This window comes from Heloderma suspectum, chromosome 6 (assembly GCF_057233095.1).
Source record: "Heloderma suspectum isolate Gila_16-S chromosome 6, 16-S_ref, whole genome shotgun sequence".
Classification (NCBI taxonomy): domain Eukaryota; kingdom Metazoa; phylum Chordata; class Lepidosauria; order Squamata; family Helodermatidae; genus Heloderma; species Heloderma suspectum.
The window spans coordinates 93,610,592-93,631,883 of record NC_139463.1 but is presented as its reverse complement, the minus strand read 5'-3'; the positions used below and the strand labels follow the sequence as shown (position 1 = coordinate 93,631,883).

The window sequence follows — 21,292 nt, the reverse complement described above, 5'->3', positions numbered from 1 at the left end:
GCCAGCAAGGTGATGCTCAAAATCCTACAAGCTAGGCTTCAGCAGTATATGAACCAAGAACTACCGGAAGTACAAGCTGGGTTTCGAAGAGGCAGAGGAACTAGAGATCAAATTGCCAACATTTGCTGGATCATGGAGAAAGCAAGAGAATTCCAGAAAAATGTCTATTTCTGCTTCATTGACTACACTAAAGCCTTTGATTGTGTGGATCACAACAAACTGTGGCAAATTCTTAAAGTGATGGGAGTACCAGACCACCTTACCTGTCTCCTGAGAGACCTGTACGAGGGTCAAGAAGCAACAGTAAGAACCAGACATGGAACAACTGAGTGGTTCAAAATTGGGAAAGGAGTACGACAAGGCTGCATATTGTCACCCTGCATATTTAGCTTATATGCAGAGTACATCATGAGAAATGCCGGGTTGGATGAATCACAGGTCAGAATTAAGATTGCTGGGAGAATTATCAACAACCTCTGATATGCAGATGATTCCACCCTAATGGCAGAAAGCGAAGAGATTTTCAAGAGCCTCTTGTTGAGGGTGAAAGAGGAGAGTGCAAAAGCTGGTTTGAAACTCAACATTAAAAAAACTAAGATCATGGCATCTGGCCCTATCACTTCCTGGCATATAGAAGGGGAAGAAATGGAAGCAGTGACAGATTTTACTTTCTTGGGCTCCAAGATCACCGCAGACTGTGACTGTAGCCATGAAATTAAAAGACGCTTGCTCCTTGGGAAGAAAGCTATGGCCAACCTAGACAGCATAGTCAGAAGCAGAGACATCACCTTGCCGACAAAGGTCCGTCTAATCAAAGCTATGGTTTTCCCAGTAGTAAAGTATGGCTGTGAGAGCTGGACTATAAGGAAGGCTGAGCGCCGAAGAATTGATGCTTTCGAACTGTGGTGCTGGAGAAGACTCTTACGAGTTCCCTGGAATGGAAAGAGGTCAAATCAGTCAATCCTAAAGGAAATCAACCCTGAGTGCTCATTGGATGGAAAGATACTGAAGCTGAAGCTCCAATATTTTGGCCACCTAATGCGAAGAGAAAACTCTCTGGAAAAGACCCTGATGCTGGGAAAGACTGAAGGCAAAAGGAGAAGGGGATGGCAGAGGATGAGATAGCTAGATAGCATCACCGATGCAATGAAAATGAAGTTGAGCACGCTCCAGGAGAGAGCGCAGGACAGGAAGGCTTGGCATGCTATGGTCCATGGGGTCACGAAGAGTCGGACACGACTGAATGACTGAACAACAACAACACTAGCACAACATAATTTATGCTAATACTTGTGTTGACTTGGATATTGCACTAAGACTATACCCATTGCAAAAAATGGCCCTGAAGTTAAAATACTGAATTCACATTGATGTCAGTGTGTCCATGTAACTAAGACTAAGTCTGGATCCAGCCCTTTGAATCCTTGTTTTTGTGGCCCAAATTCCTGTGCACATCTTTCCAGCCAATAGCCTTTTTCCGCACACTGTTCTTGATGTATTTATTTTTTTCTGTAGCGTTTCCCTAGCTCAACACCTCCTCTATGTATTGTTTCCTGTGGACATTGGCTTTCAGCTCTCCCTCTTCCTTTCTGAGCAGTGTGTGTGGGGGGTGGCTCCTATGTCAGTGGGGCAGTGAATCCACTCGGGGTTTCAGTCAAAACCAGTCAGAACTCTAAAGGAGCTATCCAAAGTGTGGAAGCATTCAGCATCTTGGATAGCTTTGTTAGAGCTGTGACTGGTTCTCACTGAAACCCAGAGTGGATTTGCTGCCCCACTGACATAGGAGGCACTGGCCTCCACTTTTTCTGAGACTTTCTCATTCATTCTTCCTTACCAGGATGTAAAGGTACACATCTCCCCCTGCCAAAAATATTCAGTTCCTCCTAGTCTTGGGAGGAAGTTTCTTTTTCTTCCAGACCCTCTTTTCTCATCTCCCCGCCCTCTTTCTCTAGGGTCCTTTGGCCTCTACCTCCTCACAGTTTCCCAATCCCATCATATTACATGAACATTTATTCTCTGGCTCCAATCCATGGTCTTGTATTCTGTGCACCCTCCTTACCACAGCAGCCCCTCTAGTCTAGACCCCCTGAAAAGGCTATACAGAGGTCCAGGGCTCCCTGCTGAAGGGGGTGTACTGTAGTGCAGGAAGGAAGGCGGACATGAAGGTGATCCCAGAAAACTTGGCAGAAGCTCCTGCCATGAGCAATGCAAGTCAGATCCTGGATCCAACCCCTGGGGTCCATTTCCTGAGATGGGTCACTCCAAGACCATTTGTGCTTTGCAATCCAACTAACTAGCAGGGAAACCATCTGTTCTGATATGAAAAACAAGTAATTGTCAGCTATTCAGCAGGAAATTCCTAAGTCTAACCTGGTGGTTTTCTTCCCTTTAATTATCAAGAAGTGTGTAATTAGTTCTAGCAGAGCTTCACTTGCATCTTGAAAAAATAGCATAAGATATTGTGCAGGGTGTTAAATATACCCAGAACCATTGAGAGCTGGTGCTGCGGATGGAAACAGGAGAATCTGGTTTCAGAGGGATGATTTGCACTTTCAGTTAGGATGGTGGGCATGAATGTTTTGCTGCTGATTCTCCTTCCACATGTGGTGTGTAAGGCTCACATAGTTAATGGCAGTGTCCATGATCCTCAGCCTCCACTTCACAAGTATTATCATTCAGGAGACCTCATCATTGGCAGCATTGTTTCTCAGACTATGATTCTCTTCAATCCTGCAGCTTTCAATGAAAAACCAGTGCCACCAGTGTTCGAGGACCTTGTGTAAGTAGTTCATCCTTGGTTTTATAGAAATGAAATGAATAAATACAATAGAATAAATACAAGGTATTCAATTATTTTTCTCCAGAGAGGTTATTCTTAGACCTACAGCCTGGCTAATGTGGGCTGTAGTAAAAGTTAACAGAAATAAGAGGGTGTTAAACCAAACATCTTGCATCTTATGAACTCGACTCTAATCCACAAACGCTGATACCATAATAAATGTGTTAGAGGCTCAAGAGCCTTTGTTGTTATGAAGAAAATAATTCCCCTTTTCCTCAAGAGATAGAACATTCAGATTTTGTTTTATTTAAGTATTAATTCCAAAACTTTCTACATGCCTACTCAGAGCCAAATGGGCCTTCTCAGAGCCACATCAGGACTATTGTGTTCTGGGAGGGGAGTATGAAATATCCCCCACTGCCCCCCAATTCCTAGCCTGTGTGTGTGTGTGTGTGTGTGTGTGTGTAGGGGGGTGGTTAAAAAGTGAAAAGGTCAATGGACTTTTCTTTGATTTAACACCCCCACCATTGCAGGGTGGGGATTTCAGGGGAAAAATTGTGGGTGTGGAAAGTCTGAATGGGGGCTGTACATGCCATTAGTCCAGTGTTCAGTTTAGCTCTCAGCAATAGTTCCCAAACACATCAGTATGGCTTACTAGCATGTAAGTCGGTATAGGAGACTAAAAGTGGTTTTCACATTTGCTCCTCTGCCCCCCCTTTTTTGTAGTTCTTCTTGTTGGTGGTGTTTTACTCCACAAATTCTGGTGTGACGTCTCGTTTTTCCATGCACGCTGTGCCTCACCTTATTTCTCTCTGTCTGTCTCCTTGCTTCCGCTTTTCATTTCATTCTTCATTACTTTTTTCATCTTCAATGTAAAATAGCAGATATGTGCAAATGGCCCCTCCAAATTCTCCACCCTATTTGTGGGCAGATCAATTGTGGGGACAATTTCACACAAAATGGTCCCAGGGGAGGACACATTCTTGAACAGGTTTTTGCAGCCTGGGCTCACCATTGGCAGGGGGTTGTAACCCAGCTTCTTCTTTTTTTCCTATACACTTTTGGTTTGTGTGTGTGTTACCTTTGCAAGTGGCAATAGCATCAGCTGTGTTGGCAGGATGGCACCCATTTCTCATAAACCGCAATACAGGAGTGAGGGGGCAGTGTTCTGCATAGCTTCAGGGAAAAGGAAGAGCTAGTGCTGTGCCAAAATCTGCTCTTCAGTTTCCTGAGTTTTCTTCCCCCATGGAAGAAGCTTCCATTTTTCTACCTCATTCTCAGGGTATTCCTTAATTTGTTTTTGAGCTTATCTAATCACTGTGAGGCAGCTGGGGGTGCTGTGCATGTATGTTCTTTCTATTACACATCCTTCTATTGCTCTGCCCCCTCCTTAACTGCCTGAGCTCCCTGATCTGAAATAGCCCTATTTGAGGAAACATGTCTTTCCTTGGCTGCAGGCTGTAGCTGAAGTGTAGGAATACAAGCGTGCTACAGACTGCCAGAAAGAGGATCGTTCAGCGAAAAACACTAACACACAATCCTTGGCCACCTCTTAAGTGCAGAACCACAAGCAACCTGAATGTGCAACCCATTAGAATTTCACAGAATTTGTCTTCTCCATTGAATTTCTTTCCAAAAGCAATTCCTTTTCTATCAAATTGAATGAGATCGATTGAAAAAAAATGTTAGAGACATTTTTATAGTCCACAATATCTTTTTAAGGAGGATCCATTCTTATTCATTTTTGGACATAGTTAAAACATAATTCTTTCCACTTGTCAGGGATATAATTAGCACTTCCACCAATGATTCATTGTTGAGATTTTTCCCCCTTTGGGCAATGTTTGGGTGGAACCTTCAGAAAGGACTCCCTTTCACTCCAGAGGAAGGGGAAATGCTCCAGATTTTAGTTCTCCAAATAAGTGATTCATTGTGAGAGTATAATGAATAAAGATTTCCAACTTAGATAATGATTAATATTGTTTGGGGGTTTTTTTATCCTGGTTTAGTAGACCCTTAGGCTAAGGACTGCCTCCTGAAAAGTGGCATTATCAAATAGTGTAATAAACAAGAATACTGAAGAAGGTGCAGAACACAGTGGCCATCGTTTTACAAAATATAGAGCATCATTCTGATGCAGAATGCAACTCTCATTCTAGCATCGTGACAAAGAATTACCAGCACATCCTGGCCTTGGAGTTTGCAGTAAAGGAGATCAATGGAAACCCGGAGCTCTTACCCAATGTCACCTTGGGCTTCTGCATCCATGACAGCTATTTCAATGCACAGCGGACCTATCATGCCATTCTACAACTCATATCCACATTGGAGAGATTGGTCCCTAACTACAATTGTGACATGCAGAATAACCTGATAGCTGTTATTGGGGGATTGGATTCTCAAACCTCCCGTAATGTAGCAACTATCTTGGATGTCTATAAAACACCACAGGTAGGATATGTGTTTCTTTCTGGGTGTGCATTAGATGCCAGTTAATCATTGGGAAACATAGGGGATAAACATTTTTTCCACTCCAGCTTATACACCACTACACACAAGTGCATGAGCAGACGCATAAAGATACAGAGTTGGATGTGGACAATATTGGTTGCCTTTAATTACTGCTGAAAACAAAGGTGCTTAAGAAAAGCCACAATTAGCTCTTTGCATTGATTTCAATGGGATTTAAGTGCAACTAACTTACTCTGGGTCCACTGCCAGCTAGCAGTTAAATTCCTTCTCTTTAACAGCTATAACAAAAAGTACTTCTATAGCAGTAAAAGAGAGGGAATTTCTTTAAAGGGGGTCTCCAGTGCACTCTTCCCCTCACTTGTAAACAGACTATGTGGCCTTCTGCCAGCCAGTATTTTGAAAGTCATGCCTTCTATCTGTACCATAGAAGGAGTGGGGGTGATCATGGGGCTGTTTTAAGTATTCCAGCTCTTGAAAGTGTAATAGTCGCTGACTTTCCTCCCCTTCCCTATTCACGTTCAGCTAATTTATGGTCCTGCTCCTGCCATGAGTGATAAAGCCCCAGGTCTTTCCTTCTTCCAAATGGTTCCTCAGGAATCTCTGCAGTACATGGGAATTATCTCTTTGCTTCTGCATTTCAGCTGGACATGGATTGGGGTCCTTACGGTGGAAAACGATGACCATGGAGAAAGATTTGTGCAGACTGCGCTTCCCTCATTTTCCAAGAAGGGCATCTGTTTTGCCTTCATAGAAAGATGCCCCAAATTCAGTTATATCTCTGAAATTAAAAAGATGATAGAGCAGGGGGCAAAATTATTTGATATAATTATGGGCAACAAAGCCAACGTATTGGTGGCCTATGGAGCATCTTATTCCGTTTCTTTCTTGATATGGTTGTCATATATTTCAGAACAAGAAGATGTGACAAATAAACCAAAAGGTAAGGTGTGGATAATGACAGCCCAGATGGAGCTCAGTATAATGATCTATCAGAGGACCTGGGATATCAAGATAATCCATGGCGCTCTGTCGTTAACAATTCACTCAAATGACCTACCAAAATTTCACCATTTTGTTCAGAGCAGAAAGCCATCCAGTACAAGAGGAGATGGTTTCATCAGAGACTTCTGGAAACAGGCCTTCAACTGTGTCTTCCCAAATGAAGTTACAGACAAATTGGATGGAGATATTTGCTCTGGAGAGGAGGAGCTGGAGAGCCTCCCTGGTCCTTTTTTTGAGATGAGCATGACCGGCCACAGCTACAGCATCTACAACGCTGTCTATGCTGTGGCCCACGCTTTACGTGCTACATCCTCATCTAGACTCAAGTATAATATAATAGTAAATGGTGGGCGATTGAAGAATACATGGCAGGTAATGGGCTCAAAACCTTAATATCTGAAGAATCATGACAGTCCCTTGTTCCAGCCTAAGAATTTGATAGCATTTTCATCTTCCTTCCCCTTCCAATCACAATACAGAATATGCTATGGTGCATTTAAATCAGCCAGTGGGTAAAACACATCTGTGTATTGGAGATCAAACCTCCTTCCATATAAGAGAAGCATTACGGCACTTGCAAATTGATTCATGCATATATATATATATATATACACACACACACACACATATATATATATATATATATATATATATATATGCCATGGTATTGTGCCTTTAGGTAAGGTGATTCACAACAACAGGTTCCATCATCATGAGACCCAAAATTCTACTGCTTATAAAAACAGCAACAAGCCGGCATAGGTCTACTTAAAGGAGTATTCCCCTAGCAATGCTGTAAGGCTCAGATGCTTCAGAAGGCAATACAGTACCTGGAAAATGTGGGGCATCTTTACTCGTCACACACACTCCATCCTCCCTGTCTAGATCTGCGTGTGAAAGACCATGGAAAATTATGGGTGCTTCAGGGGGGGAGTTGTAATCAAGCACAATTTGTGGCACTGCATAACATCATCATCATGGAGTGTATTAGTTAAGGCATGAATGCTGGCTTCCAATTTCCTGGTTTTCTGGTGCTTTAGCAAACAGGAGCTAGCCTTAACTCTAGTCTTAGAGTGGCAGTTTTTATCAAGAGTCTGCTTGTTTTTATCACTGAATTGTAAATCAACTTTTCTGCCATAAGATCTGTGACATATATCAGTAAGCATATCCTATGGCAGGAATGGTGAACCTGTTGCCTTCCAGATATTGTTGGACTACTGCTTCTATCATCACTGACATTAATTTGGGAAGTGCAACTTATGCCAGTTCATATTAAAGTGCAAACCAAACAAATTTCTCCCCACCCTGTGTTACTAGTACATCCAAAAGGGTGGTGGGGTGTTAATGCTTGATTGATACACACAATTGGAGGCTACATGTCACACACCACATGGGAAATGTTTGAACTATCTTACACATATCTACATGGAAATATGTCCCAGTGAGTTCAGTGGGGTTTACCCAGAAGTATGTGTGTACAGCAGGGTGGGCAACATGTGACCCTCCAGATATTTTGGCGTTCAACTCCCATGATCCATAGCCATATAGACAATGGTAACGGATGATGGCCATTGTAAGCCTAAACATCTGGATGGATGGCCACAAATTACACAGCCTGGCATATATACTACACTGTAATAGACCAGTCATTTCCTTGCTCTTCCCATATTATATATTGGTATTATTGTTGTTGTTCTTGTTGTTATTATCTTCATTATAATTATCATCATCATTACTAATAGTCTGCCCAATAGTCCAAGAAATGCATTAGCAATACTTCGTATTCCACTCTTCTTATGCCCATGATACAGTTGTGGTTGGGTGGTTTAATACCACTATCTTTTCCTTTCCAACCCAGCTCCATCACTTTCTGAGAGGTGTCTCATTTAACAACACTGCTGGGGACAAGATTTCCTTTGACCAGAATGGGGAGTTAGTAGCTGGATATGATGTTATTAACTGGATCATTTCCTCGAATCGATCTTTTCATAGAGTGAAAGTTGGGAGGATGGATGCCGAGGTTCCTGCAGACCAAGCGTTCACCATCAGTAAAGATGTCATAACATGGAACAACTGGTTTAATCAGGTAAGATGCAATTGTCAGCAGTTTAGAAAGACTTGGAGCTTTGCATGAGCAAGCAATTTATTTAAGGAACAAGAGTGTTTGCTTAATAAAACGTCACCTGAAAGCCAAAGATGCTTCAGGTACAAAAGCTAAAGCGCTGATCCATTCATTGGGCAAAATGAGACAATTCAGTTCCTTTTTTCCATTCCTGTTTAAGACCTGTATATCATATTTCTTCACCAGTAATCAGTATTTATAAACATAGGTTGTTGGCCAATATAACTGATCAGTCTCAATAAGTGCTTCCAAGAGAGAAGAGGACTTCACAGTAGGGATGGATGGATCATCTGGTCCAGGGCTTCAGGGAGCTCAATGAGTGTCGTTCCCCCCACTCCACTTGCGCAGCCTGGACCATGTAGTGAGCCTCCCTGCTGTATGCATACAAGGGCTTGACTGCTGGAGTCCTTGGCATGGCACACACTCCAATTGCTCAAGCCCTCTTGGCCTCATCTCTGCAGGAGGAGGACAGCACTACAGCTCTGGGGCACCACCAAGGCCCCTCCTGCCCATGATAGTTGGCAAGGGATTCCTTGACACCCGGCAGAAGCAGGACAGGTCCCAGCATGGCATGCCCCCAAGGGCTCTAGCCTTGTCTCCTTGGGAGGAAGACAGGGTTAGAGTGCTGAGGCACTGCCAAGGCCCCTCCTGCCCACGCCAGTTGTCAAGGGCTTCTTTGAAAGCTGGCAGAGGCAGGATGGGTCCTCAGCAGTGCTCTGAACTTCTCACAAGCTCTGAGGCACTCTGCAGCCGAATCTGTCAGTGCCCCACAGCTTGGCGAGCAGGGTCCACAATGCTGGATGGGACTCCACCCCCTCCTCGGACTCCTGCACCATCTCTACTTTGAAGCTGTAAAAGTGGTAGGACCAAACCCAGATTCTAACAAATGTTGCAATTGCAAGTATTGCCATTCATCCAAAGAAGGCAAGTCGTATTTGCCACATGAAGCCGAGAATTGGCATGTTTGTAACAAATTCTTGTTTTCTAGGTTTCCAAGTACAGTATTCTCAATATTATAATTCTCTCTTCTGCATGTGGATTAGACACAGCCTCTTTCTGTATGTACTGAGAGTTGCCTTCCTGGTTCTAGCAAGAAAGTGAAGGAAGGGGAGCCGTTTTGCTGCTATGATTGCATCCCATGTCCAGAAGGCAAGGTTGCACAATGGAAAGGTAAGAACCATGGTGGTGGAATATGTTTAATTTAGGCATAGTAAATTAACTGTACAATGTCCCCTTAAGTAAAATCAAGCCCTCATATTTTTCCCTCCCTCCATTGAATGGCAAAAGCCCTCCTGTAGGCCTGCATTTATAGCACCCTTACAGATCTGCTTCCTCTGTTCCCATTTTTTTTTAATGTTGTGATGTCCATTTCCTGTATTTATGATGTTCAAGCTGTCAATGCATTGTAGACCAAATGGCACCACCAGGACCAAACAGGAAAGTATTAGTTGGTGTGGGGAAACCCACGGTTTTAAGAAATGCAAAACAAAAACACAAAAACACAAAAAAGGGAGAGATGAAAATAATTCAAAAAAATGAGGGGGGGGGGCTGAGCATGCTCAGTGACCACAAAGTGCTGAATGATTTGGGCAGGGCTGGTTGGGTGGGAGACAGCAGGGAAGAACTGAATTGCTGGACTCCTGAATAAAAACCCTACACACTGGGATGTTTTGTTGCTGGTCTTTTCTCTATTAATCAAGCAGTTGAGAGCCACAAATATCACTGTGGACTCAAAATTCGGTAACCTAAGATTTAAAAGAGAGGACATTGCCTTTAATACAGGAGAACTGGTTCTAGCACCTTGAGATTCAGAAGATCTTGGATTTTAATGTACAATCAAGATTGCTCATATGGACCTGAAGCATTTTCAGCCACATATGACAGTTATATGAACAGAAGGTTGTGACAAATCTGTCCTCACCCAGGGATTTTATGAGATGGAATACCAGTATTGGGGGGGGGGAGCCCCTCAGTTAATCACTCTCATTCAATTTTACCCAGAACAAGCTGTCACCAGGAAATGCAGGTTTTAACTGACTTCTGGTACTGAACACACAGAGTTTTAGTTCAGTATCAACTCTCAGAGATGAAGCTTTTGTCTTTTCTGTCTTTTACTTATTTTCAAGTACATCCCTAGTACAGAAAAAAAACACTAAGCACACAATGGTGACATAAAATCCAAACAACTTCAAGAAAGGTTTCTTGCAACAGGGCTCATGAAGAGCCAAACACCATAGTAAACATGACATCTTACCAGCCTTCCCAAATCAAACAAGGAAGGTGAGTTCTTCCATGGAGAACTGAAATCGTTGATCACTGGACTGCCTTTTATACATGTTAAATATTTTTACATCTTTTTTCTGCTGATGTTCATTCAGATTTTATGTTTCTTTTCAATACAATGGAAATATTGTGAATTTATTGTGAACCGCCCAGAGAGCTTCGGCTATTGGGCGGTATAGAAATAAATAAATAAATAAATAAATAAATAAATAAAATATCAACACATTAAAAAATCTATTCTAAACATCTGTATCTCCTGGTCTCAAAACTGGATTTCTAGCTATAGAAATATCTGTGTGAGAGAACATCTGTGTCTCTCATAATATGTAACGGATATCTCTGTGACAAATGAATCAATTGCCTCAAAAATAGTTGTATATCTGTATTAGCCTGGGAGACTGGATGTTTCCTGTTTCAGTTGTCCCTTCCTGGGCTGATAATGTTTCTAGTTGGTAGCTGTTATTGCTCATGATAGAATATCTGTATCGTCATGATCTGCCTGATGTACAATATCCCATTTTCACACTAAAGCTCCATTGTCAGCTATTTACCACTCTCCATCCTGGCACAGATGTTTCCCAGAATGTCAGGTATCACAACACGATTCCCACAGGACTGTACTTCAAAAAACTTTACTCTCATCCTAAGAGGCCCAGTTGGGTGCTGGAATAAATCTATGAAATCCTAATGTAGAATATCCTTCTATCATGGAATCTCCTAACTGCTTAGCTAAGTCAGGCTGGACAATATGAGTCCCAATATTTATCACAGGGTCAGTAGTTACTGATAATCCTCAGCAACATTCCATGTCACATATCACAGGAACAGAAGGATTATTAACCTTTGGATCTTATTATGCTCCTAATATAACTCCAGCTGAATTCATGTGAAAATCCTTGGCTAAAGTAAGTTAGGCAATTTGCATCGGGAGAAATAATCATAGAAGAGGATACTAAATGGTGTCTTGAATATAAAAATGGACACACAACATCAAGACCTAGAAAAACATCTGCTGAAGAGTTAAAAATTGGCAAGCTACTTAAAAAAGAGAATTTAGTGGATGGATGGAAGCATTTAAACCCTGAAATTTGAGATTATTAGGGATGTTGGAGAATTCCGCCATGGACTCCAGTGAGGCCAGGTTCTTTAGAATCTGCCCCCCCAGAGTCTGTGGTGGAATGGGGCAATCCCCCCGCCACCCTGCGGAATTCCCCCGGGATGGCGCCTACCTGGGGGCAGCGGCGGCTCTGGCAGTGGCTCCGGTGGCGGCAGCAGCTCCGGCGGCGGCAGCTCCAGGTGGTCTTCTGGCCACTGCCAGGCTGCAGCTGGAAATGGTGGCCACTACGCCAGCTGCCATTTGTGTCCCTGCCAAGCCGTGATAGGCTACTTAAGTAGGGATGTCAGAGAATTCCGCCATGGATCTCAGTGAGGCCGAATGCCAATGCATTCGGCCCCCCAAAATCCGTGGCAGAACGAAGCCCCCCACCCCGTGAAAGGCGCACAAAACAGGACAACTACCTGCTGCCATTCGCACTGCTTTGTCAATGGTGGCCGTGGCCGCTATTCGCTTCTTCACTATAGCCATGATAGGCTACATAAATACTTACGTAGCCTATCATGGCTAATGCAGGGAGGCCATTTGTGTCCCTGCAGAAGCCGTGATAGGCTGCATAAGTATTTACGTAGCCTATCATGGAAAAAAAAAGGGAACGCAAATGGTGGCCGCCATTTGCGTCCCCTTTTTTGGGGGCCGTGATAGCCTACGTAAATATTTACGTAGGCTATTAAGGCAAAAGAGAGGGGTACAAATGACTTAGTGGCCGCCATTTGCACCCATCTCTTTTGCCATAATAGGCTACGTAAATATTTACGTAGCCTATCATGGCCAAAAATAAAAGGGAACGCAAATGGCGGCCGCTATAGCTGCCGCCATTTGCATTCGCTGTTTTGTTTTTTGTTTTTTGCCGTGATAGGCTATGTAAATATTTACATAGCCTATCATGGCAAAATACAGGGACTCAAATGGCAGCGGCTACGGCAGCCGCCATTTGTGTCCCTGCTAGCCAGCGGCCAGATGTGCAGCTGCTGGCGGTCCTGGCTGGCGGCTCCGCAGAATCGCTGTGGAGTGGAGCCGGCCAGAGATAATTTTTCGGGGAGAGGGACGGAGCACCTCCCCCCCACCGTGAATGTCACCCTTCGAAAAGGTAAGTGACTTTCGTACATCTCTATACGTAAGTATCTACGTAGCCTATCATGGATAATGCAGGGACGCCATTTGCGTTCCTGTCTTTTGCCGTGATAGGCTACGTAAATATATACGTAGCCTATCACGCCTAACACAGGGACACAAATGGCATAGCGGCCACCATTTGTGTCCCTGCAGTAGCCGTGATAGGCTATGTATATATTTACGTAGCCTATCATGGTGAAAGGCAGGAACGCAAATGGCAGCTGCTACACCATTTGCGGCCCCAGCCCAGCAGCGGACATAGGTCCAGCTGCAGGAGGCCCTGGGCGGCGGCTCCATGGAGTTGCCATAGAGCGGAGCTGGCTGGGGAGGATTTTGAGGGGGGGGATGGAGTCCCCCCCACACCGTGGATGGCCCCAGCAGAACAAGGTAAGTGTTTCGTACATCCCTAGAAATTATACTTTTTTTAAAAAATGGACTTAGGTATAGACCATACATTTATTTCAGAATCATGTACACCACTGTTATCCAGGATAGATTTTGCCCCATCTTGGTGCTGGGCCATGCTCCAGTAAGTACAGTGGGGTAACTACAACCCAAGAAATAAATCTAGGATTTGGAGGTTAAGCACATATATACTTATGATTCCACAAATCGTTGAAAAAAATCAAAAACAATATAAAAAATCTTTTATGAAATGAATGATAAAGATGAAGTGAAGTCTATATTACTATGGGACACTCGTAAAGTATATTTCAGAGAGACATTTATAGTGGAGGGACCAACACCAAATAAACAGAGAAATAACTTGCAAGAAAAAATTAAATGTTAAAATAAAGATACTATCAGGAAAGCATAAGAAATCGGGCTCCAAAAACACACACACCTGAATTGACTTGTACTAAAGCAGAATTAGAAGCCTTAGACGCAGGTAAACCTTATGCAACAATGAATTACCGAAACCTTAGGTATTATGAACATGGAAATAAAAATTCTAAATAATTAACTTAGCATTAAAAAAGAAAGCTGTTAAAAAGACAATTACTTCTGTTAAAACAAAAGGTGGCACACCTGTGATTTCACAACAAAAGATAACCAATGTGTTTAAGGATTATTATGAGGATTTGTATAAGTAGCATCAGATGTAGATATTAAAAATTTCCTAAATTCATTACTAATTATCCCAATTTGAGAAGAACATAAACAATATCTCAACTCCCCCATAACAGCAACTGAAATAAAAACAGTAATTTAGTGTGTGTGTGTGTGTGTGCATGCTGCAGCTTTGTCTTTCTTTTTCCTTCCAAACTGAACCATCCCCTTTCTTTCTCAGATTCTTTATTGAAAAATCAAACACATAAAAAGGAATTGGTTTGAGTTGCCTTCTCTCCTTGCCTGGTTCATTGTCTCCCCCCCACACACCTTTTTCTAACAAGTTTTACCTTTCATTCTTTTCTTGATTGTTTATTTAAAAAATAAAGTACTTTTCCTTGCCTTTCCTTGTTCTTTAGCATTTCCCCTAACCCTTTCCAATTCTCAACCATTAGTTTTCCCTTATTCTCTCTCTCTCTCTCTCTCTCTTTCTCATAAAATATAGTACTTTCCTTTCCTTGGTCTTGGCTCCCCTCCACCCCACCCTCCTGCCATTCTCCATTCCTGTATTCCTTCTCTTCCCGTTTTTGACCCCTTCCCCCCAAAAAAATTAAATTAAATTAAAAAAAAACAAAAAAAAGCCACAACTTTTTCTGTTTGGATTATAGATTGTCCTCCTTGACCCCCTTTGCTTGTAGCTAGTTCAGTGTTTGCTTTTCTTTTGTGTGTGTGTGTGCTTGTGTTGTGGACAAGCAAGCAAAGCACTACACAGTTCACATTTCAAAACAAAGTGGGCAAAGCACTACACAACATGAATCATTTAAATTTTATACTACACTGTGTGGCAAAGCAAGCCCAATACGAGGCATCTTCGGGGGCTTGGAAGGGCAGAGATGGGCGAGGTGCTGGTGGGTCTCCCCCATTCCGGAGAGTGCATCCTGTTGTAGGGCAGTAGAGTGCATCTGTCAGTCCAGCAGAAAACTGTCATTGATTTCCATTCAAATCAATATGCCAGCTGTGTTTGCTTCCTGCCCCTGTCACATAAGACCACTGTTGATGCTCTCAGTTCAAGTCAATGTGCCCACCTGACAGGGTTGCTGTGTTGGCTACTTCCTGCCTTGGTCAGACATGAGCACTGTCATTGTTGTCAGTTCAAGTCAATCTGCCCACCTGGCAGGGTTACTGTGTTTGCTTCCTGCCTCAGTCAGACAAGAGACCATAGTTGTTGTTTTTGTTGAAGTCAATGTGAAACTGAATAGGAAAGCAGGACTAGGGGAGAGGGGTTTGCACTTCAAAGAAACCTGCAGCAGAGATTCAGGGTAGTGGTCTCCTCCTAATCAACACTTCAACACTTAACTTCTCTGATTATCCCTTTATGCCCTTCGGGTTGAGTTTCTGAGAATAGCACATTTTATCTGTGCCTAGCATAAAAACTACTGGGCCAAACTGTCTGAGATTTGGCAGGTGGAATTCCCTCCATGGGGGCTGAGAGGTCTCCACATTTCATGCACTTTTGTGGAAACAGTGAAAAGTTACACCTCTTTGTTTTGAGAATTTTGTTGAAAAAAATCAAATTTAGCACCCATTCTTAATGTGTTGTTGTTGTTGTTGTTGTTGTTGTTGTTGTTTTTCTGGAAGCTGAATGTTGAAGGAGGACCCCCAACTAATCAATTGGAGTTTTGGTGTAGTAAATTTGAATTTAATATAGAAACGGACCGATTATATTATCTACAGGTATATTGACGATTTATGTGTGTGACTGTATTTGATACAGTATAATAATTTTTCAGGATTTTTGAGGGGTGAGGGAAGGATTGATGTACTTCTTATTGTCTGAAAATCGAAATAATAATTTTTAAAAATCGCAGCGGCATATAATCCTTTAATTTTTGCGGAGCAAAGGTATGTCTGTGAGAGAAACAGCTACTATGTGTGGCTCATGGCATTTTTCCTTTCTTTTTCAGACACAAATGACTGTTATAAATGCAGAGATGAATACTACCCAAATAAAAAGCAGGATATGTGTATTCTTCGGAATATTAGCTTCTTATCTTACGAAGAACCTTTGGGGATCAGTTTAGCCCTGTTTGCTGTTTTCTTTTCTTTGATAACGTGTTTGGTGCTAGGAACATTTAAAAAGCACCATGACACTCCCATTGTCAAAGCCAATAACAGAAATCTCACCTACATTCTCCTCATCTCCCTCCTGCTCTGCTTCCTTTGCACTTTGCTATTCATCAGCCAACCTCGGATGGTGACATGTCTCCTCCGACAAACTGTTTTTGGGACCATCTTCTCATTGGCTGTGTCTTGTGTGTTGGCCAAAACTCTCACAGTGGTTCTGGCTTTTATGGCCACCAAACCAGGATCCAGAATGAGGAACTGGGTGGGAAAAAGACTGGCCAACTCCATTGTTCTTTTTTGTTCCCTTATTCAAGCAGGCATTTGTACTGTGTGGTTGGCAACCTCTCCCCCATTTCCAGATGCTGACATGCAATCACTGACTGAAGAAATCATACTGGAATGTAATGAGGGGTCTGTGATTCTGTTTTACTGTGTCCTGGGCTACATGAGCTTCCTGGCAATTGTGAGTTTTGTAGTTGCTTTCTTTGCCAGGAAGTTACCAGACAGTTTCAATGAAGCCAGGTTTATCACTTTCAGCATGCTGGTCTTCTGCTCTGTGTGGTTATCGTTTGTTCCAACTTACCTCAGCACCCAGGGAAAGTACATGGTAGCTGTGGAGATCTTTTCTATCTTAGCCTCCAGTGCTGGGTTGCTGAGTTGCATCTTTTTCCCCAAATGTTACATTATTTTGTTGAGACCTGAACTGAACAACAAGGAGCAGTTAATAAGAAGAAAGGCTTGAAGAACCCAAATGTCAATATCCTTTGCTATATGTGACAATCAACAAAAGGTTAGGGATGGCAGAGAATTCTGCCACGGATTTCAGTGAGGCCGAATGCACTGGCATTCCGCCCCCCAAAAACCATGGCGGAATGGCCTGCCCCCCCATGCCCCCACGGATCCCCCCGGGATGAAACTTACCTGGGGCAGATGTTCCGGACGGCGGCGGCTCCGGCGGCGGCTTCGGCTCCAGCGGCTGGTCTTCTGACCGGCTGCCACTGCCACCATTTGCAGTCTGGGTAGATTAAAAAAAAAAGCGTACGCAAATGGCGGCGGCTACAGCGGCCGCCATTTGCATTCCTTATTTTTCGCTGTCTTAGTCTACGTAAATATTTACGTAGACTATTACGGCGAAAAGAAAGGGGAACGCAAATAGCGCCCACCATGCTATTTGCGTTCCCCTTTCTTTTCGCCGTAATAGTCTACGTAAATATTTACGTAGACTAAGACAGAGAAAAATGAGGAATGCAAATGGCGGCCGCCGTAGCCGCCTCCATTTGGTACACGTTTTGTTTTTGTTTTTACCTACCCAGGCGTGATAGCCTACGTAAATACGTATGTAGCCTATCACAGCTAAATACAGGGAAGCAAATGGTGGCAGCTATGGCCGCTGCCATTTGCATCCCTGCAGGCTGCCCAGTGGCCAGATGTAGAGCTGCAGGTGGCCGGAGCCAGCCGGCGGCTCCGCAGCTTGGCTGCAGAGCAGAGCTGGCCGGGCAGGATTCTGGGGGGGGAGGGACGGAGTGCTTCCCCTCCCATCAAGGATTCCGGGGGGAGGGACAGAGCGCTGCCCCCCCAGCAGAAACAGAACGGAATGGATGGTAAGTGTTCCGTCCATCCCTACAAAAGGTTCAACCCTTTCCCCTCTTCTCCTTTTCAGAAGAAATAAAAGAAAAAAGAGTAATGATCAAACGACAGAACTGCTTAATACAGATTTCAAATCATGTCTGTTTTGGCCCTCATTTTCCATGTACAGGACTCTCAATATTTCATGGGAATTGTTGAATGTGTAAGCATTACCCAGTCTTTGAATAATGGCACCACATATAATTAATCTATGAAACTCACTGCCACAATATGTCTGGTCACATATTGGTCACATACTGGTCACACACACCCATGCCTTCAGCTTAGTTGTTTTTAAAAAAGGATAAGTTAAATTCATGGAGGACAAGTCTGTCCATGTCTATTAATTATGATGGCTACATGGGAACCTTCAAATGTGGAGGCAATGTGCCTTTGGATACCATTTTGGTTGGAAACAACAGCAGGGGAGAGCTGTCACTTTTATGCTCTGGTTCTGTGCTTTCCAGATACATCTTGTAGGCCACTGTGGACAACAGGATACTAGATCTGATTGGCCTTTGGTCTTATCCAGCAGGGTTTCTTTGATCTCTCTCTCTCTCTCTCTCTCTCTGTGTGTGTGTGTGTGTGAGAGAGAGAGAGAGAGAGAGAGAGAATGGGGAGGAGGGGAGAGAGGGGAGGGAGGAAGAGTCTGTGTTTTTGAATATTCAAGGTGGATCTTTAGCATTAGAATCTGTGTAAGCAAATATAGGCATGACCATTTATTGGTCCAAACTACTTGTCATGTCCTACCAAGATCAACTTTATCTCCATGTGTATAGAAATAAATGTTTTAATAGACTATAGTGGTCCACTAATACGGAATATATTATTTTAAATGAATACCTATTCCAAGCAGATTGAAATCAGATAATATCCTATTTCATGGTGGAAGTTATGGTTATAAAATGTGCTTCATTTTTCTACTTAGGATTTGCACAGGGAAATGGTAAATAATTAGAGCTGTGAGCAAATGGCGTCTTGAATTCTTCACCCTACTTGTAGACAGAACAATTCGTGTGTGTGCGGGGGGCACAATTCAATGAATTTATTCGGGGGGGAGAAATTCCCCAACAGGTGTGCTTCATCATTGTTATGTATTAAGTGTAGAATATCATAAAAGTGAGAAGGAGTGTTGGATACTGCCCATTTTAATTGATTTATTGGTATGTTTGCATCAAATTTTTGTTTTCCAAATGTGCTTTATTTACTTATTTCATTTCTATGCCACCCAATAGCCAAAGTTCTCTGGGCAGTTTACAAAAATTAAAGCCACAGAGTGCAGCATAACGCAATATAAAATGTGAAAGCTTAGAACCACAATATAACAGTGCAACCAGAAAACCTAGCAGCAATTCAGTCCTTTAAAATACAGATTTGAAACACCAGGGCTAAAAGATTCAGAAGCTAAAATATTAAAATACTGGGAGAATAAAAAAGGCCTTCGACTGGTGCCAGAAGGAGTACAACCTAGGTGCCAGGAGAACTTCTCTAGGGAACTCATTCCACAGCTGGGGTGCCACAGCAGAAAAGACCCCCTTTTTGGTAGCCACCCGCCTCACTTCCTTTTGTGGGAGCTCCTGAAGAAGGACCCCTGAGGATGATCTTAGGGTGCTGGCAGGCACAGATTATCCTTCAGATAACTTGGCCTCAAGCCATTTAGATCTTTGAATGTTAATACCAGCATTTTGAATTGGGCCCAGAAATGGACTGGCAGCCTGTGCAGCTGGAGAAGTCCTGACATAATGTGATCTTGTTGGCCAGTCCCTGTTAACAATCTTGCTGCCAGTTTTGGATAGGGATGGTGGAGAAATCCGCCATGGACTCCAGTGAGGCTGGATTCTAAAGAATCCGGCCCCCCGGAGTCCATGGCGGAACGCCATCCGTGGCGGAACGAAATGCGGGGATGCAAATGGTAGGAAATGCCATTTGCATCCCCACTTTAGCCGTGATAGGCTACGTAAATATATATGTAGCCTATCATGGCCTAGCGTAGGGATGCAAATGGCGTCCCCTACACAGGACGCCCTTTGCGGCTGCAGCAGCCCAGCAGCGGATGGAGGCCCCGCTGCGGATCGCCCTGGCTGGCAGCTCTGTGGACTGGCTGCAGAGCGGAGCTGGCCGGACAGGATTCCAGGGGGAGGACCGGATCACCTCCCCCCACAGTGGACCCCAGCAGAGCCAGGTAAGTGGGGTTTTGTACACCCCTAATTTTGGACTAGCTGAAATTTCCAGACTGTTTTCAAAGTCAGCCCCACGTATAACACATTGCAATAATCCAGATGAAAGGTTTTCAGAGCATGGATAACTGTAGCTAGGCTATCTCTGTCCAGATGTGGGCATAGTTGGTATACTGGCTGACTTATTTTGATAAGTTAATGTTTATTGTGTATTCCTTTGAGTACAATTTACTGTGGAAAAGTCATGAACAAAATGATTAAACCTCAGAAAGGCCCCAGAACACATGGGATATCAAGCAAAATTATCCTCAATATCGTAATTATTTCTTTTGTATATGGATTTGACACAGCCACAATTTACTGTGGAGAAAAAATGGTTTATAAAAAGACTTAAGTGAAAAACTAAGGGGGGAGGTGCTATATGCAAAAAAACCCCACTGTTTTTTCCTTTTTCCAAAAAGGAAAAATATCCAAAAGCACCACTGAGTATGGAGTGTAATAATTATTTATTTGTTGTGCAGATGTCTAAAATACTCATGGACTGTATAAATTTTTTTTTTTTTTAGGCAGATCACTAAAATGCTTCATGCATTTCGAGACGATGTCTCTTCCTCAGGAGCAATTGATCTGTTTCAAATATATAAAATATATATTTTGGTTGTACAATGAACATATGCAATTCCTAAAATTCTTATGAATTAATTGTCCACCACAATATTTAGAGCTGTTTTCCTTTACAACAGATACACTTAATAAACCATTAACTGTTAAATGTCCGAGGGGTGATTGTGGATGCATCTTGTTTCTAACATAAATGCTTATAATGCCTCTGTTTCCCTGAAAGCCCTGTAGGAGGTGTGAGGGAGGCAGAGAGTCTCTCTTCTAATTTCCTGAAAATGGTCTTCCCATATGAAAAAAGATTCTATTTTTCTGTATCAGTCTCAGGGTGGTTTATAATTCATGATGAATTTCGTTTGGTGGCGTGTTTGACCTTACATAATCATGGTGAAGTGGCTGAGGGTGCTGTGTGTATCTTTTCCTTTGTATTACACATCTCTCCATTGCTATTCAGCCTCCGAGGCTGCCTGCACTTCCTACTCTGAAAAATTACCTCATGATGTCTTCCTCTGCACTCACATTGAAGTGTGGGAACCCATGGAGGCTACAGGGTGCTGGACAGATTATTGTACTTGTACAGTGAAAGGCAGGACATTTGTGCCCATTCCTCAGTCACCTCATAGGCCGCCATTACAAAATAAAAAAGTACAGTAAAAAAAAAAACAACCACACACCTGTAATAGGCTACGTGACGATTTACGTAGCCTATCACGGATAGATTTCCAAAGTCAGCTGTGATAGGCTACGTAAATCGTCACGTAGCCTATCACGGGTGACTTTGGGGGAAAAAAAAAGCGCGTACGCAAATG

The 21,292-nt window shown here is 43.0% G+C and overlaps 1 protein-coding gene across 1 annotated transcript; it reads left to right on the top strand.

The window, feature by feature from the left end:
• The first annotated feature begins 2,561 nt into the window (after positions 1 to 2,561).
• LOC146341867 (vomeronasal type-2 receptor 26-like) lies at positions 2,562 to 16,804 on the top strand. The gene is made up of 6 exons (XM_084807716.1): positions 2,562 to 2,779; positions 4,939 to 5,230; positions 6,332 to 6,625; positions 8,112 to 8,339; positions 9,419 to 9,545; positions 15,903 to 16,804. The coding sequence occupies exons 1-6, from the start codon at positions 2,562 to 2,564 to the stop codon at positions 16,802 to 16,804; spliced, it is 2,061 nt and encodes a 686-aa protein (XP_084663842.1).
• Positions 16,805 to 21,292: the final 4,488 nt, after the last annotated feature.